The 27,908-nt window shown below is 51.9% G+C and overlaps 2 protein-coding genes across 7 annotated transcripts in view; one reads left to right on the plus strand and one right to left on the minus strand.

Moving 5' to 3' along the window:
* Window positions 1–13,183, plus strand: STK25 (serine/threonine kinase 25). 5 transcript variants are annotated; one of them, XM_008049842.1, is made up of 12 exons: window positions 1–177; window positions 489–619; window positions 5,145–5,375; window positions 6,080–6,136; window positions 6,641–6,749; window positions 7,470–7,627; window positions 7,717–7,902; window positions 8,144–8,289; window positions 8,592–8,706; window positions 9,226–9,297; window positions 11,669–11,805; window positions 12,455–13,183. In XM_008049842.1, exons 2-12 carry the CDS (start codon window positions 590–592, stop codon window positions 12,492–12,494), a joined length of 1,281 nt encoding a protein of 426 aa, XP_008048033.1. In that variant the 5' UTR covers window positions 1–177; window positions 489–589; the 3' UTR covers window positions 12,495–13,183. The 5 variants fall into 5 exon arrangements, with proteins under 5 accessions (XP_008048033.1, XP_021564139.1, XP_021564140.1 ...); XM_021708464.1 differs by having other exon boundaries at window positions 1–115; XM_021708465.1 differs by having other exon boundaries at window positions 7–177; window positions 5,145–5,325.
* A 90-nt stretch (window positions 13,184–13,273) lies between these two features.
* Window positions 13,274–27,908, minus strand: part of FARP2 (FERM, ARH/RhoGEF and pleckstrin domain protein 2) — a 129,792-nt gene continuing 115,157 nt past the window's right edge. For both annotated transcript variants that reach the window (XM_021708462.1, XM_021708463.1), the window contains 9 exons: window positions 27,307–27,437; window positions 23,353–23,421; window positions 22,506–22,595; window positions 17,345–17,427; window positions 16,734–16,852; window positions 16,235–16,398; window positions 14,943–15,050; window positions 14,479–14,630; window positions 13,274–14,233 (listed from right to left, as the gene is read on the minus strand). In XM_021708462.1, coding sequence (XP_021564137.1) covers window positions 14,119–14,233; window positions 14,479–14,630; window positions 14,943–15,050; window positions 16,235–16,398; window positions 16,734–16,852; window positions 17,345–17,427; window positions 22,506–22,595; window positions 23,353–23,421; window positions 27,307–27,437 — 1,031 coding nt within the window. In that variant the 3' untranslated portion in view covers window positions 13,274–14,118. The remainder of the gene's footprint in view (window positions 14,234–14,478; window positions 14,631–14,942; window positions 15,051–16,234; window positions 16,399–16,733; window positions 16,853–17,344; window positions 17,428–22,505; window positions 22,596–23,352; window positions 23,422–27,306; window positions 27,438–27,908) is intronic.

Below are 27,908 nucleotides of genomic sequence, written 5' to 3' on the forward strand. Positions count from 1 at the left end.
CCGCGCCCCTCCTTCGCCGTCGCTGCCGCCGGACTTTTTCCAGCCGCCGCCGCCGCCGCTGCCGCTGCTTCACGGGCTGGAAGGCCCGGCTCCCCGGGGCGAACGGGGGCTGCGGGTGGGAGCCTTCGCGGGCGCTGCGGAGCGGGCCGGGGGAGGCCGGGATGGAGCCCCTCGGAGGTGGGCGCGCTGCCGGGCGGGGCTGCGCCTGGGGCGGTTGGGTTGAGGGAGGGGGCGGAGGGAGGGCCTGGGGCGGGGCTGGGACGGTAGGGGACCGGGGCGAGGGCTCCAGGAGGAAGCGAACCTCTAGAGAGGTCGGGGCCGGGGGCGGAGGTGGGAGGGGCAGTGAGCCCTGGGGGCGCCTGGGCGTTTGGCCCGGGCGGGGCGGCCATGGGGGTCTCCCCGGGGACCTCGCGTTTCCTGCCTGCCGCCCCGGAGATCGTTCCCAGGTGACCGAATGGGCACTTGAGCGGGCCTCCGTTCCTTCCTAGTGGACTGACGCGAGCAGCGCGAGCGAACGGGTTCCGAGCCTCCCGGCGGGATCCATACGCCTTCTGAAGCTGCAGACGGATGGTCTGAGGGTAGCGCGGCCATGGCTCACCTCAGGGGATTTGCCAACCAGGTGAGACTTGGCTCCCGCGCCCAGCGTCCCCCGCGACTGGAGTGATGCAGAATCCCAGAACCAGTGCTGACCCGGAAGGTCCATGCTCGTTGCCCGAGGAGTATCGCTTGAAAACCATCCTGGGTCTTTGAGGGGCGGTATCAGGTTGGAGGGACGTGGGGTGAAGGAAGGAGCGCGCATCTGTGGGCAGGGGGCGACGCGGTGGTGACTGGGGCTGTGCCGTGTGCCTGTGGCTTTTTGTGTGGCAGAAGACCACAGGCTTCTTAAAATAAAGCCCCAGGGGTGGTTTTCTCTCTTTCAGGGTGGTGGAGGTTTGTGAAGAGACAGATGCCTTATCTCAGGGACAGGATGCTGCTCCCAGCATTGGGCCAGGGGGATGACTTGGGTGGGAACCCCGCGGAGCCTGCATCTCAGCATTTGAAGGCATGTGAGGAAGGTCAGGGTCCACACTGCAGCCTGGGCCTGGGCCACTGGTCATTCTGACCATATTGTGCTGGTGCAGGGGCTGTAGGGGGCAACTAAAGGGCTGGGAATGTGATCAAGCTGATCTGTGTAAGTTGGTGTGCAGGGAAAGCAAAGAACGTGTTTGCTTTTGCCGAGGGAAGAGGAGAAATCTGCTCTGTGCATAACCTGTTTAACCCAGCTCCAAGCTCTTGCCTGGAAGAGGATGCCAGTGTCTTTGCTTAACTAGTTCTTGTAATTCCCACCATGGAACTACCTTGAAGGGTCCTGTGTGTTAACCAGTGACTTGGAGGGACCCACTACAATGAGCCCTCGCAATGTTTGCCTGGAATGAGAACCAGCTGCTGGTGCTGCGGGGCATGCCAGAGATGGAGGGTGGGGGCAGCCACTCTGGGGAAACTTACATTTAGCTCTCCCTTGCCTTTTTATTATTATTATTTTAAAACAAATGTGATCTGAAGAGGATAGCGAAGTAGAGGGAATGCTTTGTTTACTGGGTTTTCCTGCATCCTAACTGGTTTTGCTGTTAACACCTTGGCTGGGGGCAGGCTTTAGGCTGACTGCTGAAAGGTATTGGGATCTCCTTTGAGGACAGTGTAGCCCTCCCTGTACATTCATTCCTGTGTGCTGAATCCTTGAGAGCTGGGCGTGTGGTGGGACAGGAAGCACGTCCGTCTGCATGGGGGCAGGAACTGGAGTCAGGGCTCCTTAGAGGAAACCGGGCCAGCCTGGAAACCCGGGACACTATGTGCAGCTGTTGGGCAGGGCATCCTGGACCAGCCGTGGTCACAGATGGGGACTGGGGCTTGCTGACAGATGCTGAAATAAGCTAACAGATTTTTCTTTGTTTTTGGCATTTTGTGTCTGGAACTTATATGACTATGGTGCTGGAAGAGAAAAATGCCTTCAGTTTATTTTTAAGAACTGCAGGAATAGCCAGGTGTGGTGGCTCACACCTGTTATCCCAGCACTTTGGGAGGCTGAGGTGAGAGTATTGCCTGAGCCCACATTCGAGACCAGCCTGGGCAACATGGCAAGATCTTGTCTCTACAATAAATCAAGGAAATCATTTGCTGGGCATGGTGGCATGTGCCTGTAGTTTCAGCTACTTGGAGGCTGAGGGAGAAGGATTACCTGAACCTAGCAGATTGAGGCTGCGGTGGCTGTAAGTGTGCCACAGCACTCCAGTCTGGGCAACAGAGTGAGACTCCGATTCAAATAAACCCTGCAGGAATAGTTCATGTGGATCACGAAATGAGAAATTGGAGCTATGAGCTGCCATGTAACTGTGTGCTGATGGTTCTTGGTCTGATCAGACCCAGGGGAGGGAGTGCAGGGACACTGAGTAAGGGACCCCAAAAGTAGGAAGCACCCTTTGTCCTCTTAAGGGCCCCTTTGTCTAGCCTGGATGGTGAGAGACTAGACAGTGGCAGGAAACTTGATGGGGCTGTTTTCTCTTGAAATGGTTGCCATGGTGTCCTATGGCCCTGTGGGTCAGTCTCCTTGTGGCATAGTGGGGTATACTCCAGCCTGTGCTTCTGCTGTGGACTAAACCCTTCCACCTGGCCAGTTCCTGCCCAGCCCTAGGGGGTCTGAATGATTGTGGGGTACCAGAGCACTGTGTCCTCATTCAGCTGTTGCCTATTGGATGGTGATTGGAGACATTTCGACTGTGTGTGCTGGGTTACTTCCCTTATTTTATGGGGCAACGCTAATAGCAGACATATTGGCAGGTGGTGGTCCCAGACCTGGCAGCCCTAGGGCTGATTTGGAGAACAGAGGGTCTTGATGTCAGTCAGTTGAGTGTTCTGGGTGATTGTCCAGACCATGTCTACAGACTACTGATTCAAAAGAAAAAAGAGAAATCATACGTTCCAGGTTGGGGTTTCAGAAGGGGCTGATTCTGATCATCTGATCTGTGCGTCCCACCCCTCAACCTGGAAACAGCTGAGCAGTTGTGACTTGTCAGCCACACTCCAGTGATTTTTCTTGACTTCTCTTTAAAGTGCCTGACCAGCAGGAGTGGCCAGACTGGGGGCAGATGCAGCTCACCTCGACCAGTGTGGCCTGAAGGACCCCGGGTGGCACTCAGCTTTCTAAAACTGTCTGGATGAGTCCCTCGGCCTTGGCTTTGGTCCTTCCTGGCAGTTCTAACCACCACCTACTGTCTCCCCCATGGATACTGGCTTTAGGACTGGGCAGCTGGTTCTAGTGAGGAAGTGACAAGGGTCACTTGAGGCTGGACTGGCCGTTTCTCCCTTAGGTGGCCAAACCTCTGGACTGAGCCAGGTACGTGTGGGCACTGCTGCTGGCCTGCTTGGGCCACTGCACGGAGGCTGCCATGTATCCCCAGGCCTTGCCAAGCCAGCCTGTGTAGGAGGATTAGGTGGCCTCTGTTGAGATGCTGCCTTGTCCCCTGGCCCTCCCCCCAGTCACCTCTATGCCTCCAAAGTTCCTGTCATCTTGGGGCCTGGTGCTCAGAAAGATGTTGGGTGTTGAGATGTGGGCCTGTGTGCCACCTCTGCCTCCCTCCCTCCTGGTTACAAACCCTGGGAAGGCAGCTGGTTTGCAATCAGTCTCACATTGAAATGTCAGACTGGAATGATGTCCAGTGGGCTCTGGCTGAGTGTGGGCCTAGATGGCCCCAGCACACAAGTGTCCACAGGGTGAGCGTAAGGGCCTCGTATGGTGCTCTGTGTCCATTCTTGGAGGACACGGTCTCCTCCCCAGGAGTGTGGAGGGATGGGATGTGGGATGGGATGTGGGATGGGATGTGGGATGGGCCCACCCTGGGGAAAGCACACCCTGGGACGGGCCTTGCCTTCAGCACCAGGATGAGTTGGCCACCAGAGTGGTCAGCATTTGTGTCCGTAACAAGTTGTGGTTTTGCCTTTTTATGCTTGGTCACATTAAATTGGCATCAATATGCTGTCCTGGGGGAATGGCCTCTTTGGGGGAAAGTATTTCTTGGTGTAGGTAACACTGGCAGGGCTTGGGAAACCCTTTTTTGCCTGTGTCTGGACAAGACTTGGGCTCTCATCATCAGCTCTTGCACAAGCCCTGCCCAGGACCACAAAGGGTCCTTGGGTAGGCTGGCTCTCTGTCCTGTCCTCTTGTCACCCTAGAATTTCTGAGAATGCAGTACATCAGTTCTTGGGGGGGAGCATGGGGTCCTCAGAAAGTCTCATCTGTAGGAGCTGGAGGTGACTCAGGGTGGCCCTGGCCCAGGGAGGTGCTCTGGTGTTGCCAGCTTTCTAGGCTTAGCCTCTGATGCCCTGCAGCAGCCCTGCTGGGAGAGCTGGCCCAAAGTCAGGAATATGGGTAGAGACTGGGGGCATACCTCTGCTGCTTTGTCCTGACACTTGGGGTGCCCTGGGCTGAGGATCAAGCACCATCCACACTGGTTGCTCAGTAAGTTTCAGGCCTTGTTTGTTTAAGTCTGAGGCCTGTGTAGGGCAACTTTCTGCATCGAGAAAGCATTGGTTTTCAACTCAGTACTGGCGTGAGAGTGTGGGACTGATTTGGGGTGGGGAAAGCCCTTTCTAAGGGTTTTGGCTTCAGGAGTGCAGGAGAACTTGGGTAACACATGCTGGGCTTTTTGTTTTTAATAGAGTTTATTTTTTAGAGCAATTTCAGGTTTATAGCGAAATAAGTAAGAGCTACCAAATACCCTTCACCTCCCAGGGGCATTAACCTACTGTTAACATCAGGTGGGACATTATTACACCTGACCGGTACTATCTTGTCATTACCTAAGGCCATGATTCCCATCAGGGTTCACTGTGTCAGCCAGAACCCTGGTCTCTTTCAGTTCTCTGGGGACTTTCTTCTTTGCATGGAGAGTTATGTTTAGGTTTTCTGAACAAAAAGTGTTAAAAGAAGAAATCAGAAAAGAATGTAGGCATGCTCCCTTGGGTTCCTCCTTGCTTGTGAGTACCCCCTCCGTTAGGTTGGCCTCTACTTGTCCAGCACATCTCCTGACTGGGTGCTGCATGCTCTCTGTCCCTGTTCTCTGTCCCTGCTCTCTGTCCCTGCTCTCTTTTGCCCCTATCGGCCCCTGTAGCATTCTCGAGTGGACCCTGAAGAACTCTTCACCAAGCTCGACCGCATTGGCAAGGGCTCATTCGGGGAGGTGTACAAGGGCATCGACAACCACACCAAGGAGGTGGTGGCCATCAAGATCATCGACCTGGAAGAGGCCGAGGATGAGATTGAGGATATCCAGCAGGAGATCACCGTGCTCAGCCAATGTGACAGCCCCTACATCACCCGTTACTTTGGCTCCTACCTGAAGGTGCTGGTGGGGGTGTGCAAGGCCTGCTTGCTCCGTGCCAGGCCCTCTTCTCCATCTCAGAGAGACTAAATGCTGTGTCTGAGGGCCCCTGGCTAGGTAGGGCAGTGGGGAGGAGCAGGGCAGTGTGCCGCTGGGTGCAAGGGGCCCTGGTCTGAAAGGGCAAAGATGCCCTAATAGTTGAGCACTGACCCAGCTTCACCATGGAGCAGACTCTCCAGGAAAGGATCAGTTGGCTCTGAAGTGGCTATAGGACCCACTGGCCTGCCTACTATGCTTCCTATGGCTGGGGTAGTCCTGTAGGACAGCTGCAAGGGCACCACTAGGAGCACTCTGGGTTACCATGTGGGGAGATGCCTAGGAGAATGCTTGATGTGTGGGTGTGTCAGGCCATGTATTTGCCAAGCATGCTGTCTTCCTGGGCCTTGTGAGACTGGGTCCCAGGGCTGGTTTTGGATAGGGTCTTAGAGAAGTGGACTCTCTACTGCTTTGAGCATTCAGTCCTCTGAGCGTCTGTAGCCGGGGTGTGGTGGGAGGTGAGCTGGGTGAGGCTGTGGGAGCCCTTTCCTGTTTGGGGTTCCTGGCAGGGATGGCCCCGGTGGGTTCCCTGTGTGGCTTGAACCCTGGCTGACTCTTGCCTGTGACTCCTACCCCTGGGCATGCCCCCTCCCCATACCAAGTGCTGATAGGCTTCTCTCCGGTCCCAGAGCACCAAGCTATGGATCATCATGGAGTACCTGGGTGGCGGCTCCGCACTGGACCTGGTGAGGCATAGGTCACAGCAGTGGGTAGCTTGCTGGGGATGCGGTGTCCTGGGACCCACTACCCCTCGGACTCATGGACTCCCAGGGGCCACCTCTGCTTTGGTGCCATAGTGCTAATTAGGTGTTAATTAGAAATTATCTAAGTCACAAATGAGCTGTGGTCCACACATTTGCCCAGTTGGTGCTGAAAGGGATGCCAGCCTGTGGGAGTTGGTTGGGGTGAGTGCCTGGCAAACAGGCTGGGGGCAGGGAAGCTCTGTGGGCTGGCTGGGACCATGTCTTCCTGTTATATTTACAGTAAAGATGAAGCGAGTTTACACGCACTAGAAAGAGCTTTCGCCACCCCCACTCCCACCCGACACATTATCTGAAGCTTAGCTCTGTTTGAGAAGTAAAGGAAGCCCCTGACTATCTGCAGGGACACCCGTCCCTGTCGAGGCAGTTGCGCTCAGGCATTGGGGATGGGGTGGGAGCAGAGGCCCTGCTGTCCACCTTCCTCTCCAGCTTAAACCGGGCCCCCTGGAGGAGACCTACATCGCCACGATCCTGCGGGAGATTCTGAAGGGCCTGGATTATCTGCACTCTGAACGCAAGATCCACCGAGACATCAAAGGTCCTGACAAGGCTGGACATGGCTCCCGTCCTATCCTGAGCCCCCCTGATCCTAGAAAGGCCAGGGCCTGTGAGGGCTGAGTGGCTGGTGGTACCTGAGGTCTGGGGTATGGGGAGCCCTGTGGCTACCTGGAAACTGAGCAGTTCTGTCTTGCTGTTTCCAGAAGATGCTGTTCCCCATACACTGAAGAAACCAGCTGCACACCTAGTGTAGGAAGAGACCTCATTTAAGCCAGAACTGTTTCTTCTCGCCTGTGGTCTTATGTCAGTGTATCAGGCGTAGGTTTGAATGACCTACTGTATGGTCTGGTTCCACTGACTGGAGGGGACTTGCCAAGAGCACTGAGCCATCTCTATCATAGGGGATGAGTTTGGCAGAGTGAGGGGCATTCTGGCAGGCCCGTATTGGCTACGTCCTTGGTTAGTCATCTCTGCAGGAGCCCATTGGGGAGTCTATTAGGATTTGTCAAATGCATGGAGGGCCCTGGAGCTTGGGCTGTGGTGGGAGACTGGGCTCCTACTGGCAGTTCTCCCATGGCCGAGTAGCCCTGGGTTAGAGAGTGGCAAGAAGGGCTGAGGTCCCGGGTTCAGCCCTGTGGTGTCCCCAGGAGGCTGGGTGGATGGCACCCTGACACTTCTCAGGTAGCTGCTGCCTGCAGAGGGCCCAGGGTGAGGCCCACATGGAGCCGAAGATGACCCCTGCCTGTCCTGTGTCGAGCAGCTGCCAACGTGCTGCTCTCAGAGCAGGGTGATGTGAAGCTGGCGGACTTCGGGGTGGCGGGGCAGCTCACGGACACACAGATCAAGAGGAACACATTCGTGGGCACCCCCTTCTGGATGGCACCTGAGGTCATCAAGCAGTCCGCCTACGACTTCAAGGTGGGTGTGGTGGGCAGGCAGGTATGGTCATGGCTGTGGCCAGCTCAGGTGCTGCAGCAGGGCCACAACAATCCATATGTTCTGTCCAGGCTGACATCTGGTCCTTGGGGATCACGGCCATTGAACTGGCCAAAGGGGAGCCACCGAACTCTGACCTTCACCCCATGCGAGTATTGTTCCTGATTCCCAAGAACAGCCCACCCACGCTGGAGGGCCACCACAGCAAGCCTTTTAAGGAGTTTGTGGAGGCCTGCCTCAACAAGGACCCCCGATTTGTAAGACTTGCTTCCAGCTGGGTCCCTACCCCTCAGGCTAGGTTCTTGGGGGCCTTATAGGGGAGGACATTCCTTTGGGGTAGACAGCATGGCCCAGGGACCAAGACGTCCCAGACTCCTAGTTGTTGCCACCCACTGTAAGGACCTCTCCACTCCAGATTCCCAGCCCAGGCCACCTTGTGTCCGCTCCCCTGTGGACAGAGCTAGTTGTGCCTGGTGACCAGTGTCCATCTCCCTGCAGCGGCCCACTGCCAAGGAGCTGCTGAAGCACAAGTTTATCACGCGCTACACCAAGAAGACCTCTTTCCTCACGGAGCTCATTGACCGCTACAAGCGCTGGAAGTCAGAGGGGCATGGCGAGGAATCCAGCTCTGAGGATTCTGACATGTAGGGGCCTTGCTTGTCCTCATGGTAGCCCTGGGCCCTTTGACATGGGGTTCCCCCTCCACAGGCAAGGATGCAGGTGCTGGGGGGTGGTCAGATGTGTGGCTGGGCCAAGGCACCCTTGGGGCACAGGATAGGCTTGTGGTGGTGTCACTTGGACCCTGCAGAGCACGTACCCGCAGGCACCTAGGGCCTCTCTTTGGGCCATGAGGCCACCTCAGAAGCCAACGAGGAGCTGTTCCCCAAGGGCCTTGTGCCTCCCAGTCTTCCCCTCACTGGCCCTTGTATCTCATGGTCCTCTTCAGCGATGGCGAGGCTGAGGACGGGGAGCAGGGCCCCATCTGGACGTTCCCCCCCACCATCCGGCCGAGTCCACACAGCAAGCTGCACAAGGGGACAGCCCTGCATGGCTCACAGAAGGTCTGTCCCTGGCTGGGCCCTGGGAGCCACCACCCCATGTGCACCTGCCAACATGGCTTCCCCTGGGGCAGTAGGCACCTGGGCTGCAGGGTGGGCTGGGTGTGGGGCTCCCTTTAGTCCATCAGTGTCCAGGGCCTGGACAAGGAGCTTGGGAAGGAGAAGGAAGGGGAAGGAGTGGGCTGACCTCCAGCATGATCCTGGGCCTGAGCCTGGCATGGAGACCCCTAGCTACAGCACATGCTGGGATGATAGGGGCCTGTTCAGAGCTGACCTTGTGGGAAGAAAGCGTGGAGGTTGCAGGTCCTCAGACTCCCTGGGCCGCCTGGTGGTTCTGGAACCAGCCCTGGGCATGTACCCCACAGGCTGCTCCCAGCCTCAGTTCCTTCATGGCAGCCAGAAACCTGGGGCAGAGACGGTTGTGCTGCTGCCCTGCAGCTCTGCTGCCCATGCTGCTCTGCTGCCCACGCTGCTCTGCTGCCCATGCTCCTCCCTCACCCCATGTCCCGGCTTCCTTCACAGCCTGCAGAGCCTGTCAAGAGGCAGCCGAGGTCCCAGTGCCTGTCTACACTGGTCCGGCCGGTCTTCGGAGAGGTGAGAGTAGGGTGGGTTCTGTGATGTAGGGGGTGGGGGCTCTGATACTGTTCCAGAGACGCCTTGCCCATAGTGCCTCATGCATTGGCCAGCCCTGAGCCATGGGTTCCATTTGCAGCTGATAGTGGGCCTGTTTTCTGAGTAAAAGGAGTAGACTCCACTGGGATGAACTGGCCAAACAGGACCCTTTTGTGTTCCAGATCTGCTGAGTTCCTGTGTGTTTTTTTTTTTAAATACCAACATTAGGCTGGGTGCCGTGGCTTATATCTGTAATCCCAACACTTTAGCAGGCTGAGGTAGGAGGATTGCTTGAGCCCAGGAGTTCAAGACTAGCCTGGGCAACATAATAAGACCTTGTTTCTACAAAACAAAAAAATTGACCAGGTGCAGTGGTTCACACCTGTAATCCCAACACTCCGGGAGACTGAAGCAGGAAGATTGCTTGAGTCTGGGAGTTTGAGACCAGCCTGAGCAATATGAGGGGGATCCCCATAAAACCACAGTTATCTTTTGGAGGGTGGGCCCCTTGTAGTACAGGCTTCCCCCACTACATAAGTGTTCTGGGAACCCATCGGCATCTACCAACTAGTATTGTTGTGAAAGGCTGTTTTCAGTCAGTGAATTTATTATTAGAGATTCTTTCAGCACATTTGCCCATTTTGTGATGGGTGATTTACGAGTGTACCTGCTCACACTGCACTGAGTATTCAGCAATCTTTGACCAAAGATGGCATGACCCCTGTGCTCCACCCTCCCTATTTACTCAATCTTGCCCCAAGTGATTTTTTATTATTTCCCTGGATGAAAAAAGTCTTCACAGGGAACTGTTTTGCTGATGTGGAAGAAGTGAAACAGCAGCAGAAGCACTAAAAAGGCATCAAAATTGATGAGTTCAGGTCACCAAAAAGGCATCAAGAATGATGAGTACAGGCCGGGTTCGGTGGCTCAGCCTATGATCCCAGCACTTTGGGAGGCTGAGATGAGTGGATTGCCAGAGCCTGCTGGTTTGAGAGCAGCCTGGGCAACACAGTAAGACCTCGTCTCTACAATAAATCAAAAAATTAGCTGGGGGTGGTAGCGTGCCCCTCTAGTTCTGGCTACTTGGAAAGTTGAGGTGGAAGGATTGCCGGATCCGAGCAGGTCATTGCTGGGGTGGCTGTGAGTGTGCCACTGCACTCCAGCCTGGGTGACTCCAACTCAAAAAAAAAAAATTGATGAGTTCAAAAACTGTTTTGAGTAATGGAAAAAGCATCTCGATAGGTGTATTGCATCAGAGAGTAATTTGAAGGTGACTGAAATTTAAACACGTAAGAATAAATGTACAGTTTTTTGTAAATTCTGTTTTTTGGTTCCCCCCTTGTCTGTCAAGACCTCATCTACAAAAAAAAAAAAAAAAAAAAATTAGCTGGGTGTGGTAGTGCACGCCTACAGTCCCAGCTACTTGGGAGGCTGAGGTAGAAGGATTGCCTGAGTCCAGGAGGTCGAGGCTGCAGTGAGCCATGATTGTGCCACTGCATTCCAGCCTGGGTGACAGATTGAGACCCCGACTCAAAAATTTAAAAGTGCTAACACGTAGATGCCTCTTCTGTAGAGAAGAAGCAGAGAATGGATGTTGGGGTCAGTACAGAGCAGGGAGGTCTGAAGGTAACTCCCCGGCATTCATGTGACCCAGCAGGTGTCACTTGCTGACAGGTAGCCAGTGACATCCCCAGAAATATGCAGCTGAGATGCATTCTTGATTTCCAGGAGCCCCCCTGGAGCTGAGGAAGGGAGGATGGATATTAGTGAATGTGCTGACAGCAGAGTTTACCTGAGGATGGCCGGGGCAGTAACCCCAGCCCGTGTGGAGGCCCAAGTGGAAGGCAGAGACACTTGGGCCCAGATACTAAGCAACCTGCTGGTCTAGCCACAGCCTCTGAGGGTGGGTAACACCTCAGTGATGGGAAGCTTTGGGGTCCTTAACAGAGAGCTCCATGGGTCAGATTGGAGTTGTGTGCTGACAGTCTGGTTTTGCGGTTCACTCTACAAGCTTCTGGACTTTTGTGTTTTTTAGGTCTGGCTGCACCCTTTCAGTTGCTTCTGTGACCTTTATCTGGAAGGAAGCCTTCTGGCCCTGTCCTGAGAACGAGGCCACAGACTTTCCTGGAATGCAGAGGGAGGGTGGGAACTTGTGGTGGAAGGACCATTGGGGTCACCCATCAGCAGGGGAGGCAGCCTTGGTAATGACACTTCCCAGCTCCTTGGATGGCTCCTGGATGTGGGTCATAGTTGGTCCAGCATGACTTGTGACCATGCGTGTGCCAGCGAAGGAGCAGGCTGCCCCAGAGCCCATCCTGGAACCCATGGTCAGGTGTGCACTATCTCTCTGCAGCTCAAAGAGAAGCACAAGCAGAGTGGTGGGAGTGTGGGGGCACTGGAGGAGCTGGAGAACGCCTTCAGCCTGGCTGAGGAGTCCTGCCCTGGCATCTCGGACAAACTGATGGTGCACCTGGTAGAGCGAGTGCAGAGGTGAGGGCGGCCCTGCTGCAGGGTCAATTGGGATCATCCCCACTGAGGAAGAGCTGGACATGGGGTGGCCAGGTTTGGCACTGTCCTGGCTTCATTCCTTGGGAAGGGTGGCATGTCATTCTCTTCCTGGTTTGGAGCCAGCTCCCATGGCCATGGAACTTTTGGGGCTGGAGAGAGGGGGCAGGGCCTTTCTTGTCTAACTGCATGGAAGGTCCAACCCTTGGCCTCATGCAGTGTCCTGGGGTCCCCAGCCCAGTAGTGCAGCAGTGCCATTCTCTGCAGCTGGCTGCTGCTCCTGTGCCAGCTCATGCCCGTGGTGAAAGGACAGGGCACTGTCCACAGCCTAACAGGCTCAGCATCCCACAGTCACGCTGTAGGGTCCTCCCCTGCTCTCTGGGCTCTGAGTCATGGCCTGCACACACAGACTCCACCCCAGCAACCCTGGGCAGTGGCTTTTGGGAATGGGCTCTGGGCCAGTCATGCTACTCCTGAGACTCTGTGCATTGGGGCCACCTTTGAACCTGTGCAGTGCTGTTTGTCATAGCTGCTGCTTCAGACTTACATGCACGTGAGGCGTTCAAGAGGCCTGGCTGTGGAGGTGCACACGGTCCTGCCAGAGCAGCAGCTGGGGCTCTTCTCCCCTTTGCAGGTTTTCACACAACAGAAACCACCTGACATCAACCCGCTGAAGCATGCTGCTGTTCATGGAGAAGGGACAGAAGGTCCTTTGTTTTTGTTATGAGCTCCGTAAGAACTGTGCTGACTTGGAAGGCGCCTCATGCTGTGTCGTGCCCGCAGGACACGTCAGAGCCCACAGGCTTCGTGTGCCAGGTCACAGTCTCCTTCTACCCTGGCAGTATGCTGTTCTGCACATTTGGGGGACGCCTCCATACATCTGTTTCCACCTTCCCCTCCTGGCCCAGCCGAAGCCATGCCCAGCAGCAGAGCCCATGGATGGCCCTGCAGCCACTCGGCAGCTGGCGTGGTCCTGTTTCTCAAGTGTCCCCTAGGAGTTAGGCCTGGCCCTTCTGTGGACTCACACGGCCCTATGGCTGCCCAGACCAGGGAGCAGAGCAACTGTCAGGGTAGCTCTCTCTTCTTCCCTCACAAGGCCAGGGCAGGTGACAGGGCAGCCCCAGAGGAGCAGCCCAGCTTGTCCTCCCCCACCTAGCTGCTGTCCTCCAGGCCTATGATGGCTGTAGATTTGCCTTGTGGTGTTGGATCAGGTACTGTGTCTGCTCATAAGTACTTGTGTCATCCAGAATGTTTTGTTTTTTAAGAAAATCAAACTTGTTTGCTTAAATATTCTGAGGTTAAGGTGTTAGTGTTCATAGAACATTGAGAGGCCCTGCGACGTTCAATAAAGACCTGAATTGGAGACATGCAGGTGTGTGTGGGGATGCAGGCCAGGCAGGGCTCCTGGGTCCTCAGTCCCGAGTGTTCATCACAGCACGCAGTAACTGTGGCAGTGACTCCCCCTTCTGAGTGCCCTGTGATGGGTTTGTGGGTTCTGCATTGCCTACTGGAAGGAGAGCAGTGACAAGAGAGGAGTTTGCAGGTGGGTGGGGAGATGTTTATTTTGAGACATGTGTGAACAAAGTCAGACATCTGTCTCCACCTGGAAGAAATGCTGGGCATAATAAATTAAGAAGACCTCACCCTCCCAGGGACCACAGGGTACTTTGGTTTCTGCTTCTCCAGAGGTACGTAGGGTCGGAACCACTGTGGCTTCTGCCAGACTCATTTAGCTGTGACCCGAAGGCCAGGCTGCTGGGGCTGCCACTTGGTTCACCCAGAGGAAAAGTTAGGATGGCTGGGCATTGCGAGGCTCTAGCCTTCCTGGGACCAGAGGAGAGTGAGTGCTTGAGAGGAGCTCTGGTGGTGGGCATTGTGAGGATGGTTCAGGGGCTGCCTGCCCCAGTTCTTGTTCTAGGCCAGTCCTTAGTGGGCCCTTGATCTGGGAAGAGGAGAGGGCAGGGTGAGCCTAGCTTTGGTCCAATGCCCAGAGCACAGCTCAGGTCCTGCCCATGGCCTTTGAGCCAGGGACCTGTGGCTCCCCATTTGAGACCTGATGTCCTTCCCAGTGCCCCAGATCTGTGCTGGGTCTTGAGAATGGACAAAGTCCCTCTCAGATGTCATGTGAAGCCCACCCACACTTGGTGTCGATGGGGACCCAGCAAGGCCACAGCTGCCTCCTGCCTGTTAGAAGACTCAGGACAAGCGGCTGCTCCGGTTCCTCAGCTTGGTGAGGACAATGGCTGCCTTCATGCCTTCTGGTTCTCCATGGTGTGTCCTCACCTGGGCGGATGAGCTTCATTCCTCCTTCCCCGACTGCCCTTCCAGCCCTGAGGAGGGCCGTGGGCAGTCCTGCACGAGGCTCGGGGGCCTCCCAGGTGAGCTGCTGGCCCCTTCAATCACCTCCATCCACCTGGAGGAGAGGGTGGGCTTGTGCTCATATATCTTTCCAAGGATGACCCAATATAGGAGGTGAATGGGACATAACAAGGGGTCATTGAAAACTCTGGGAGCATTACTCAGCCCTTCCTCTCCAGCACCCAGGAAATTTGCCTTCAACTCCACAAGTGGAAGCAGGGGAACTGAGGAGACACCGGCATCCCTCAGGGTACTACTTCAACCTGGGCAGCAGACCAGGGCTGCCTGCGGCAAAATTACCTCTCAAATGTGTACTTGCTCTCTGCCCGGAAGAAGTAGACATGAGATTTGAACTGAAGCTTGAAAACATAGTCTTTGTGGATGCCATCAGTCTCCCTGGGAACACTCACAGTGTAGCCCAGCAGCGGAAGGCTGGCCAGAGGGTAGTCGTCCTGGAAGACAGCACACAGACATGAGTTTCCAGAGGCTGGGATGTGGGCCCACCCTGACCGATGCCTTATCGCTTTGCCTCCGGAAGTCCCTGGCTCTTCCCCAGATGCTTCTGGCTCGTCCTACACAACAGCGGCCCCTATAGATGGACCCATAGAGTAAGGGAGCCGACTCCCCTTTTCACATAGATGGCATTGGGCGAGTGGGAAAGGAAAGAGCATGACCCCTGACTTCAGAACCAAAATAGAAGACACAGGCAAGTAAAGTGTGTGTCAATGCCACTCATGTTTGTGGCTTCAGCAGCGTACCCATACCTGGTGAGTTTTGTAGAAGAATAAACAAAAGTTGGTAAAGACCACCCAGAGTTTCTGCCAGCCATGACTATTCTTGAACTTTCTCAGCAGATATCCTGAAAGCTGGTTCTGTTGATAAAGCAAAGCAAAGGCACAGGTACACTAGATGGCACCCAAGACCCCAGCCACGTCCCCTGGGGTCTTCTGAGAGGGTTCTGCTCCCCAAGACACCCACCTACAGGCTTACTCTGGCTTGGGCCTTAGTGTACCTCTGCATTGCTGTGGACAGCAGCTTCTTGCATCAACACTGTTTATCAACACTGAGAACCTAGTGCAAGCATGTTAACCTAGAGAGTGACGTCCTGGGCACTAAGTAAAATGGCACTGAATTTCTTTTCCTTCTACGTAATAAGTCAGTGTTCTAATTGGGGAGAGGCAGAGGCAAGTAAATGCATGTGTACTCAAGACTCACCACTCCAACCCTTGACCCTGAGTGTATGACATCTACTCTGGCAGGGTTGGGGTGAACTTCGGAGCTGGAGTGGCCAGGCCTGCTCTGCCTGCCACCTGCAGGGTGGTGCTCAAGTGTCATGCAGTCTAAAATGAGGGGGTGTCCTGCTAGCACCCTGCTCTGATCTGCAGGTGTTCTGGGCCAATAACAAGCTGGTGAGCCTACGTCAGAACCTGCTGTATCCTGACTCACACAGGGTCACCAAGAGGGACACTTGGGCTCAGCCCCTTCATGAGGACTCCTCTTTTCACATAGATGGCACTGGGTGAGTAAGTAGCCTCTTGGTCTCTGCCCAGCAGGGTGAGGTGGAGATTCTGGAGATGTAGCAAGAAGGATGGGAATTTGGAGTGGATGAAGAGAGCAGACTTGAGGGTATGTGAAGGTACGAGGCTGAGGAACCTGGAGTTCCATGAAGGCAGGTAGGGGCCCATGCAGCAAGACTGCTGATCGCCCTGGGAGAAGGTGTGTGGGCAGAGCCCAAAGCCTGCGGTGAAGGGCCATGGGGCATGTGCCCAGGAGAGCTTTACTCAGTGACCTCTACCACAAACACCCTGAGGATGTCTGTGTCTGCCTGGACTTCACAAGGGACACCAGATACATAGATCTAAGGTGAAATCACCTTTTATCAAGGAGGGGATGGGGGGACTTTCCGTACTGCTACCAAGAACAGAGCTGGAAGCAGCTTGCTGGGGGCCACCCCTACTTGCTGGGACTCTCCTGAGGCCCCCTCCTCAGCAGCCCGTCATGCATAGAGGGCTGGGAAACTTCTAGATGAGCTGAGGCAGTGCTCATGCAGCCGTACCTCGACAGCTGCACTATGGTCAGCCCTGGACACACTGGTGTTCCGGTACCAGCACACGTGCATCGTGGTGTTAGCCCGGTGCTGGCCCTGTCCCTCCGGGGAGCTGCGAGTGCCCCGAGCATCTTCTTCTGACTCCTGCTCCAGAGAGACCTCATTGGAGGATCCTGTGGGAGAAATCAGCATCTAACACAGCAGGGGACTCCCTGGATCATATGCTCGCCAGGCACTTCCACCCTTCGGGCTCTTCCAGGATGGCTCCGGAAAGTGGGAAATACTTAGATCCCAGGCCAGCCACCAGCTGCAAGCAAAACTTATGTGATCCTTCTGTCAGAGCAGCATGAGGACCCTTTTCTGCCTGGGCTTAGAGCATAACCTGGAATGTTACTTGTGGAAGCGGAGTATGTGGGAGTTCAGCGAATCGACCGTGACCAAGGAAAACAATTTCCAGAAAAGCCTTGGGTGCCCTGGGGATGTCCTGGGGGGCGTGCCCAGAACTCACTGGAGGGATGAGTACACATGGTGCTGCCTGGCAGCGCAGGGGATGTGTCACTGCTGCTCTTGGCTGCTTGGATCGCGGCATTCAGGTCAAGCATCCACTTCTCTTTTTCCAGCCGAGTGCTGTGGGAGAAGGGCTGAGGCTCAGAGTTGGCTCCCAACTTCCTGACATGGAGCGTCCAGCCCTCAGGGGAGGGCAACGAGTCAGGGCACCTATGCCCCCTCATTCTGTTCTGTCCGGTCCTGTGGGTCCAGAGGATGGCTGGAAGTGTGGCTCCTTCAGCGGGAGCAGCAGGAAGAGACAGCCCACCACAGGAGCCTGCCCACTCTCCCACCCTGTCCTTGGAGGCGCTGTGAACCTGAGGGCATGGGGAGCAGCTCAGCAATACCACGTCTCTATGGGATATTGTCAAAGGTCAGCAAGTACTCTTTGCCCCGACAAGGCAGAGGCTGCTCCTTTGGTTGCACGACTTGGAAGAAGAGCTCAGAGTGAAGGAGCCATGCCCCTGTGAGGCTTCATCACCTCATGACTCAGAGGACTGAGAGGATCATAACAAAAAGTCCCGAGCCCTGCACCCAGGACCTGTTCAGGATGGAGATACAGGAGACTTTTACCTGGCTGCCACCACCATTGTTTTCTGAGCCGCATAGATGGTGAAACAGTGTGGAACAGACCACTCGTCCTCACTTTCCTCTACCTGTGAATGGGAGAAGAGGTAGAAGTCTTGTGACGAGGAAGGAGCTGGTGAAGCCCAAACCTGAGCATGACACAAGGTGATTGCCTGCAATACTAGGTGTGACTTGGAAGTCCCGTGCTGTCCAAGTCTATGCTGACTCTACAGGAGGCTACAGGTAGATGCTGGTGTCCCCATGCCATGGCAGCTGACACCTAGGGTGCGAGCCATGGGCCAGAGAGCATCCAACTACTCACCGGGGGGTCCAACACTATTAGCTGAAAATCAAGCAAAGGAGAAAATGTTGAGCATTTTCATTATGAAAAAGGAAGTTAGGCAATTCATTTACAAACCTGGTACCAAAACCTAATGAAGTCAGATTCAAAGAAACCCCATTACAGACTAATCTTAGTCATAGGTGGTTAGATGAAAACCCACGAAAAGCAAACACAAAGAATTGTCCTATGATCAATTCTAGGAATGCAGGGGTGGCTCAATGTTAGAAAGCTGGTTAGTAAAATTCATCCTATCAGAACTCAGAGAAAAAGGTGGTCATTTCTCCACATGCTGAAAACGCCTTCACTAAAGCATCTTTGCTAAAATCAAATATAAGGAAAACGTTAACATGATAAAGATGATCTTTCTCAAGCTAAGAGCCCTCATCCCTCTGCAGTCAGGAACAGGGGTCAGCTGTTCACCTTCAGGACCAGCCAATTACCAACGACCCCAGAGAATGGACAGGTTCCCTGTGCAGCTCCATGAGACATCAACCACAGAACCTCATGCTGGACATCAAAGATCTGAATTATCACAAACAAGGGCTAGCAAAATGTTGTCAAGACGTTAGTCTTGACTTACAAATTTAATGAAATTTCAATTGAAATCCTAATGAAGTTTTTGGAAGGAATTTGTTTAGTGATTTCAAAGTTTACTTGGACAACACAGAGGGTACCTGGTCCACTACTGGGGAGAGTGAGGGCCAGTTAAAAGCCCAAACTTCACCTGCATGCAGCCTACTTATGTGGTTAATCCTCACTTGTACCCATAACTTTGTAATAAATATATTTTTTTAAAAAGCAAACAAAGTTTACTTGGAAGAATTAAATGTTGGAGAATAACAAAGAACTTCCTTCCTTTCCTAACCTACCCTACCCTCCTCTCTCCTTTCTTCCCCTTCCTTTTTTTTCCTCCCCTTCCTCTGCCAGGGTCTCACTCTGTTGCCCAGGATGGAGTGCAGAGGAGCAATCAGCTCTCTGCAACAGGCATTAGCCACTGCACCCAAACTAAAGGACATTTTTAAAAGGAGAACGAATAAGGGATGGAATGTATTCATCTACACAGTGGCTGTCTCATACAACATCACTAGTTAAGAGAGTGTGGACTCATGCTGGGCAAGGGAGGAATGGAGAACACTCAGAAAGAACCCAAGTGCAAAGTCAGGAGTTTTTTCCATAAAGGCAGTCTTTGAGATAAGTGAGAAAATGAAGGAATCAACAAATAATGGGGTAAAATGACTAATGGTGAGAAAATATTACATCCCGATCTAATAACATCTATCAAAACAAATTCTAGGCAGATTAATTAAACGGGAAAATGAAACCATAAAAAAGGTGCCAGTAAAATCTTGACATGAAGAGAACTTCCTGAGCCCATACAAAGGAGAGAAACCCTGAAGGAAAAGACAGTTCACGCTGTCCCCAGATGGTACCTGACTTAAAGATTTTTTAACTTTATAATGAAGTGAAAGCAATATGCATTCAATAGAAACTGCACTTTGAGTACTCATACAACCATTCTGTTTTTCATTTCCAGTACAGTATTTAATACATTACATGAAATATTCAACACTTTATTATAAAATAGGCTTTGCGTCAGGTGATTTTTGCCTTCCTATAGGCTAATGTAAGTGTTCTGAGCACATTTAAGGTAGGTAAGGCTAAGCTATGAAGTAGCTTAGGTGTATTAAATGTATTTTCTTTTTTCTTTTTTTTTGAGTTGGAGTCTCACTCTGTCGCCCAGACTGGAGTGCAGTGGCTGCTCCCGGCCACCGCAGCCTCGCCCTGCTGTGCTCCGGCGATCCTTCCGCCTCAGCCTTCCAAGTAGCTGGAACTACAGGTGCACGCTACCACGTCTGGCTAATTTTTGATTTATTGTAGAGATGAGGTCTCGCCAAGTTGCCCAGGTGGATCTCGAACTCATGGGCTCAGGCAATTCATTCACCTCAACCTCCAAAAGGCGCAGGATTACAGGCTGAGCCACCGAGCCCGCCCAGCTATTAAATATTTTCAACTCTTGATTTTTTTTTGAGTCAGAGTCTCACTCTGTCGCCCAGGCTGGAGTGCAGTGGCACACTCAGGGCTGCCCCAGCATCAATCTACTGGGCTCAGGTGATCCTTCCGCCTCAGCCTTCCAAGTAGCTGTAACTACAGGTGTGTGCTACCACGCCCAGCTAATTTTTTGATATATTGTAGAGATGAGGTCTCATCATGTTGCCCAGGCTGGTCTTGAACCCCTGAGCTCAGGCAGTCCTCTCGCCTCGGCCTTCCAAAGTGCTGGGATTACAGGCTTGAGCCATTGCAACTGGCCTTGATATTTTCAGCGGGTTTATCAGGATGTAGCCCCATCTATATGTCGAGGAGTATCTGTAGACACAAATGTCTACATTTACTCCTTCAACAGGCATTTGGTGGGTGCCCCCCCACCCCCCGGGCCAGATGCCATTCTAGAGTAAGATAAACACAAGCCTCATCAAGATGGAGTTTTAATTCTACAAGGAAAAAAAAAACAAATTGCAGGCATGGTAAAAAGGAAATGACTGGCAAAAGTATTTGTGTCCTTAAAGGGTTGGCTCACATTTTTACTATATAAAGGTCACAAATGTATACAAAAAACTCACAGACCAAGGGAGACCAGAGCAAGAGGCAGGCTGAGTGATTCCCAAGCAAAGAATGCCAGGACACACTGGGATCTGTAGCTCAGCCTGTAATCCCGCGCCTTGGGAGGCTGAGGTGAGTGGACTGCCTGAGCCCGCGGGTTCGAGACCCACCTGGGGCAACTTGGCGAGACCTCATGTCTACAATAAATAAATAAATCAGCCAGGCGTGGTAGCGCATGCCTGTAATTCCGGCTACTAGGAAGGTTGAGGCGGAAGGATCGCTGGAGCCCAGCAGGTTGAGGCTGCAGTGGCCGGGAACGGCCACTGCACTCCAGTCTGGGCAACAGAGTGAGACTCCAACTCTAAAAAAAGAATGCCAGGACACAGGAGCCAGGCAGTCCTCACTGACAGGGCAAAGGGATGCAAAGTGAAACGATGGGCTGCTCGGCTCAACAAACTGGGAACAATAAAAGGAATGGATACCCAGTACTTTCCATGGCATGTTCAGACCTAGTTACTGGGCTGGTCTGCCACTTAAGTTGTCCCAACAGTGATTTGGCTGGAGCACTGGAACCCATAAACACAAGTGCATCCTGTGCTCAAATTCACAGTTTGGAAGATCTGAAGGACATAATTAAGGATGTGCAGTAAGACAAGCCCTGCAGTGTTATTTATAACCGTCAACAACCAAATGCAGCCTAACGTCCAGCGATAGGTGGAATAGGGGCTCCTATTAAGTGAATAGGGGCTCCCCAGTCCACCACTTGTCTCACTCCACATGAGAAGCACAAGGGACGTGAGGGTGAGGTAACAAACTGCTAAGCAAAAACAGTGTCTGTGACAAGACAGCCTGTAGAAGGTGATTCTTGCTCTGGTGACACACAGGAAACCTGAGGTCTGTCCTGAAGAGTGCCTGCAGCTGCCATTACTGGGTGGTAAAATGATGAGTGATTTCTATTTTACACTGTCAATAATTTTTTTCTATAATAAAAGTGTATTTTTTAAGGGTATACTTTCAAACAAATGGGGTCCACTTTCACTGATGGCAGATGAGGTCACTCAGACCCACCTCCACCTACTGACAACCAGAAAAGTGAACTCAAATTACAAACACCTGCTTGATGGCATCGATGCTCACTGGCTGAACCCTTGAAGAAGGACTGGGGAGAGGGCTCCAGAGAGGGAAGATCACATGGATGGGGGACCTCAGAGAGATGATCAGAGGGCGGGAGGGTCTCAGGGAGGGATGACCACAGGGGAGAGGACCTCAGGGAGGAATGACCACTGTGGGGAAAGACCATAGGGAGGGAGGCCCTCAGGGAGGGAAGACAATGGAGAGGGAAGGCCACAGGTAGGGAGGCGCTCAGGGAGGGGGACCTCAGGAAGGGAAAATCACAAGTCAGGAGAACTTCAGGGAAGGGGACTACTGTGCTTCAGTCATCAAGGCAAATGGACCAAGAGGGAAAGGGCAGAGTCAAGGATCAGACTTCCTGCACATGGACATCTGAGCGGCAGGCCTGGCAGGGATGTGGGGAGAGACTGTCACTGCAATAAGGCATCCTTGACCAATTGCACATCCTTAGGGAAAGACCTGGACTTTGCCTCGTGTCTTTACTGTGCCGGGCCTGGTCCAGGGACACACATGAGGCAAATGGAGAGAGCCTCTAGGTCTGTGTAAGTCTGTCTCTCCGTGACCTCAGAACAGTATTTTCATTAACCACAAAAAGCACTAACCACAGAGGACAAGGCTGATAAACTGGATCATGCTAAAATGAAGAATTTCTGCCCCCATTCCAGGTGTATGCCCACATGGGTCAGAGGGCTCACGGAAGCACCAATGGCTCCTGTGTCCAGCTCCCTAGGGGGGAAACACAAAGCTTATGCCTATTCAAGTGACAGGATTCCATCCCAGGTGAACAGGCTCACTGGAGCCACACAAGATCCTGTGAATGAGTCATACACACAACACAGCCTGAGAAGGAAGCTGCTGCTGAGTCTAAGGGACCCTGAGGCTGACCTGGAAAGGCATCGCAGGCTAGAGATGGGGCAGTCTGAGCATCAACAGGGACCATGGTCATATGGGGTTGAAACAATCAACAAGAAATGCCCAGCAGGTGCTGCTCCCAGTGTGGCCATTCATAGCCGGGTTTGGATTCAACTCCTCAGGAGGAAGGTGGGCAGGGCCCAGCACTAAGTTGAAACCCTAGGCAGGGCCCTGGTCACTCACCAGCATGCCTCGGAGTGGAAGAAGGCCCCGGATCCGGAAGTGGCTGGTCCCCGCAACACCTTTGCTTGTATACAGCAACATGTCTGAGAACTGAGAAATGGCAAGCTTTAAATACATGAATTTTAAAAACAAGTGACAAAGATTCAATGCCTTAATCGTGACATCAACCTAGACTCTAGCTACCTGTTATGTGGTTATTGGATCTATTCGTCTTGTTGGAGACTTTTGGTCCCCCCAAAAAGGGATTTTTTTTCACCATTTGATCATTTTTGACCAGAGGTAAGAAGTAACCACAGGAACCAGCTGATCTGTTGGGCCAGCCATGAGCCCCACCAGCTGGCCTGGTTGACCAGTTGGAAGCAGTAAGGAATTCTGGTTGGCGCTGACTCAGTTACATCCTTAACCAGATAGTTCAGGCTGGAACCCACTAATTGGATCCAAACAATGGAGACTAGGAAGGGAGTTGACTAAAGGTGACCTGATGGGTACAAGGACATACTGGGAGGTGCCTCTGGGCCAGCAGTGAGATTCTCCTAACATTCTACAGAACATTCCAGCAGCCACACGAATGTGGACTTTTAAGTTTCTTGGCTTCTGTTCTTCCCAAAGTCAGGTGCCCAGAACTTGGAATGGAGAAGGAAGCTGCCCAAGGGTAGGTACAATGGCTGTTTTCTGCTTGTCCTGCTCTGAGATCCTCTCCTGACTCCTGTCTGACACTGATGTCACCCATTTGGGCATCACCTGGGCCAGAGTCCCAGGTGTTGAGCTGCACAAAGACTAAGAGGCTGCCAATGTGCTACTCATCCCCTTCAGCGGGAGTATAGCTTGAGTGGGAGACAGAACCTACCAGAAAAAACATCCTCTGCTGCAGGCCCTTCTTGGTGAGCTTGTGAAGGCAGCCCTCGCGAATAAACTCCTGAAAGACAGAGACGAGGTCCCTTTCAAGTGGCCAAGGGTGGCCAGCAGATGCTTGTGGCTGGGCCAAGTGTCAGGAACAGCTGTGTGGCCACTTGTGCTTCTCTGGCCCCTCCAGTGTGTCCCTCTAGTAGGCCCTGGCCTGTCCTACCTTTCAACAGCACCTCTGGTCACCCATGTCCTATCTTGGTGTCAACTAGTTCAATCCCCAAATCATCTACTGAGTACCTGCTTTGGAACAGGAACCCTGAGACAACAAAGAGGTAAACCAAGGGTATTGTACTTGCTGAGAAGAGAATTCTGGAAGGTTCAGTCACAAAGATGTCATCTGAATTCCGCTTTGAGAAAAATTGGGCAGATGCAGGTTTGAGAATGGAGGAGGAGGGGATCCTTGCAGGTGTTCTCAGGTAATTTGAGTTAGCTGGCCTCAGGGCATTAAATAAGAAAAAAGAATCCCTAAGACCACAGAGGCCTTAAAATCCATAAGAATGATCCACTCTGAGGAGCTGAAGCTCTGAAAGGAACCACCTGGGCAGCTCTTTGTGGAGAGTAGGGCTCAATACCCCCAGGCCCTAACCTCCCTCCAGGATTCTGGAGAGATCCCTCCCTCTTCCCCATTTGCATGGGAGGCAGCAGAGTCCAGGCCCCCACACATTTGTCTCTAAGCATGCACGCAGTCATCAGAGAGGCCCCTGGAGCCTATGCTTATGGCAGGACTTGGGCATCCTGGGGATCCCAGAGCATTCCTAGTTTGGACCATTTCTAGAGCCCTTCTACTGTGTGTACCTTTCAGACAAACAGGACAAGCAGCTGTGTGTCCTGAGAATATGCCAGAGACCTGCCAGTGTGAGCAGCCCCCAACATACTGTGTGAAGGTGTAAAAAGTAAAACATTAAGCAAGTCATCCTCACAGACGAATATGAAACGAAAAGTCAGCCCCAACGGTCCCCTCACCCTGCACAGCGGAAAGGTAAGTCTTTCTCTCACAAGGATGCTACTGCATAACTGGACTGGGCCAGTTATTAAGTTTGTGTCTCTCACTCCAAGCTCGCCCTCCTGGCTCTGCTTGGAGAGGCCACAGGGGCACAACAGGGAGTGAGAGGCAGGACAGCTGCCCCACGCTCCAGTCCTAGGAGCCACCTAGCAGCTGCTTCACCTCAGCGCTAGCTGCCCTCACAGAGCCAGCTTCACCACCCCTCAGAAGTCCCAGAACTGACTGAGCAGCAGCTTCTGCTCAGAGCCCACCCACGGTGTGCATCCCAGGCCCTCGGGTCACCTTCTCCACTGGCTCCAGAGCTGTGAGCATCAGTGCCATGAACCCTTTGCTATGCCATTAAGTTTTAAGAACCTAGATCTCCTCCCTTCATTTCCGTAGACTGGTGCCTCCTTCTCAGTTTTGCCATCTCTTTGACACTTTACAGTGTCTTTTTCCCCTTGGGAACTTCATTGTCAACTTTATACCTATTATCAATCCTTATTATTAAATCTGTGCTCAAATAACTGGTGTAGTTTCTGTCTCTTGACTAATGCACATATTTAACTCTGGGAGACAAGAAACCCTGGCTTATGAAGATATGACTTTAGATATTTTGACTAACAATAACAATTCTAGCACTTCATGCAAGGCCCTGGACTGAGCAGCTGACCCCTTATTAATCCTCAAGAACATCTTTCTCAGAGAGGTGAATGGAGCAGCCTGCCTGGGCCACACAGGAAGCATACAGAGCCTGAATTTGAGCCTTGTGGGGGCCTCTATCCCCACCACTGGCCTGTGTGGCTACTCTCATTTACCTGTCTCCTGGGGCCACCATCTATAAGATGCTGCCTTGGAGTCACTGAGAGAAATAACAAGTGTCACGTGAGCCCTACCTCCAGGAGTTCCCAGCCAGCAGCACCAGCTCAGAGCTATGCAGCCAAGGAGAGAAATGGATCTGAGAGGTGATCTTAGCACCCAATCAAAGCCCAAACTCCTTCCTGTATATTCCAGGCTAATTCATTTCTCTGAGCTACATTCTCAATACCTTCTTATAACAAGGCTAACACAGAAACGTGATTATACACATCCACTAATGCACATATGTGTATGTTGAGACAGGAAACATCTCCATGCAATTTTGAAAACAATTTTCTTATGTTGACAGTATTGAGTTCAAAGCAAAAGGCACTGGTGATAGAAAGTGAGCAGCCCAACAGGTATATAGACCATGGGACAGAATCACAAACCCAGAAATAAATCTATCCATCCATCTATGGTCCACTGATCTTCTACAAGGATGCCAAGACAATTCCACACATGGTGACAGGATAATTGGCCATCCACATGCAAAAGAATGAAGTGAACCCCTACTTCACACCATATGCAACCATTAACTCAAAATGAATCAAAGATCTAAATGTAAAAGCTAAAATATAAAAGCACTAGAAAAAGTCAAAAATAGAGTACATACCTTGTATCGGGCAATGGTTTCTTAGATATGATACTAAGGAATAAGCAACTAAAGAAAAAATAAACAAATTGGACTTCAACAAAATTAAAACTTTCTCTGTTGTAAATGGGACCATCAAGAAAGTGAAAAGACGGCAGCCAGGCGCAGTGGCTCATGCCTGTAATCCCTGCAGTTTAAGAGGCCAAGGCAGGAGGATTGCTTAAGCCCAAAATTTCAAAACCAGCCTGGGCAATATAGTAAGACCTCGTCTCTACACACACACACACAAAATTAAAAATCAGCCAGATGTGGGGGGGTGTATCTGTAGTCCTAACTACTCAGGAGGCTAAGGGAGGATTCCTTGAGCCCAGGAGTTCGAGGCTGTGATGAGCCATGACAATGCCACTGTACTCCAGCCTAGGTGACACAGTGAGATCCTGACTCAAAAAAAAAAAAAAAAAAAGTAAAAAGGCAACCTATACAGTGGGAAAAGAAATCTGCAAATCATATTCTGATAAGAGTCTAGTATTCAGAATATATGTCTTTTTACTATTGTGCTTTAAGAGTTCTTTACATATTCTGGATAACATAAAAAGTAGGCAAAGGATCTAAATTCTAAAGAAGGCCTAACAAATGGCAAATAAGCACATGAAAAGACACTCAACATCATTTGCCACCAGGGAAATGCAAATCGTAACCACAATAGCACTACACACCCACTAGGATGGCAGGAATCAAAAAGTCAGATATTGAATTTCAAGTCAGTGACAAAAAAAAAAATAAAAAAAGACATGGAGAAACTGCAACTCGCATATAAGATGGTGGGAATGTGAAATGGTACAGTCACTTTGGAAAACAGTTTGGCATTTCTTCAAAATGTTAAACATAAAATTATAATATAACCCAGCAATTCTACCCCTAGGTTTATGCCCAAGATAAATGAAATCTTGCGCATGAATGTTCACAGCAGCATTATACATAGCCAAAAGTGGAAACAACCCAAGTGTCCATCAACAGATGAATGGATAAACATGTGGTATACACATGATGGAAAATAATTCAGCCACACAAGGGGATGAAGTACTGATCCATGCTATAACATGAATGAACATTGAAAACATTATTCTGAGAAAGAAGTTGGTCACAAAAGACATAATATATGATTCCATTTCTATTAAATGCCCAGAATAGGCAACTCCTTAGGGACAGAAAGCAAATCAGTGGTTGCCTGGGATGGGGTGGGGTTGGGGGGGGTGACGATAGTGACTACTAATGGGCATGGGCTTCACTTTGGGTGGTAAAATGTTCTGAATTAGACAGCGATGGCTGCATAACCTTGTGAACATACTAAAATCCACTAAATCACACATCTTAAAAGGTTGAGTTTTATGGTATGTGAATTATATCTCAATTAGAAAAGTAAGCAGCTCAAAAACTCTTTCCACAACAAGGACACTCACCCTGCCAGGAGTGATGAGGTTCTCGATGCCCACCAGGTCCCGCTGAAGTTCTGTCAGCTTCTGCAGGTTCTCCAGCCGGACGAGGCTGTGCTGGAGTGTGGCGGTCACCTCTGTGATGGCTTTCAGGGCGTCTGTATGGAGAGACCCCTCAGTATAGGTATGGGAGTGGTGGTGCACACAGGACCCTCTGTCTACCACCCTGTGATAGAAGCTGGCATTCTATAGGTGGTTTTAGCTTGGGCACACCCCACTCCAACTCCTTACAGGAGATGCTGCCCACTGTATGCAGCCACCGGGCACCTGTTCAGCAGGTGCAGGCTGTTGTAGATACTGCTGAGATCTTGACTTTGTTCAGCCCAAGCTTTTGACTAACCAATACTCTGGCTTGGTAAAAGGGAAAGGACAAGATTTGCAAATAACTAATGTTATGCTCAAGGCAGTCTGTATTAAGGACAATGATTCACTGTACTCTCAAGGCTAAATGATTTGCACCTGCAAAGCAACTGTAATTTTTCTCTTTGAATGGAGAAACTGATGCTAATCATAAAGCTTAGACAAATATATGAAATTTATAATCAGGAAGGGAAATTTCCCAAGACAAA

The sequence above is a fragment of the Carlito syrichta genome, unplaced genomic scaffold (assembly GCF_000164805.1).
Source record: "Carlito syrichta isolate Samal-C Ts95f unplaced genomic scaffold, Tarsius_syrichta-2.0.1 Scaffold138451, whole genome shotgun sequence".
NCBI lineage: Eukaryota > Metazoa > Chordata > Mammalia > Primates > Tarsiidae > Carlito > Carlito syrichta.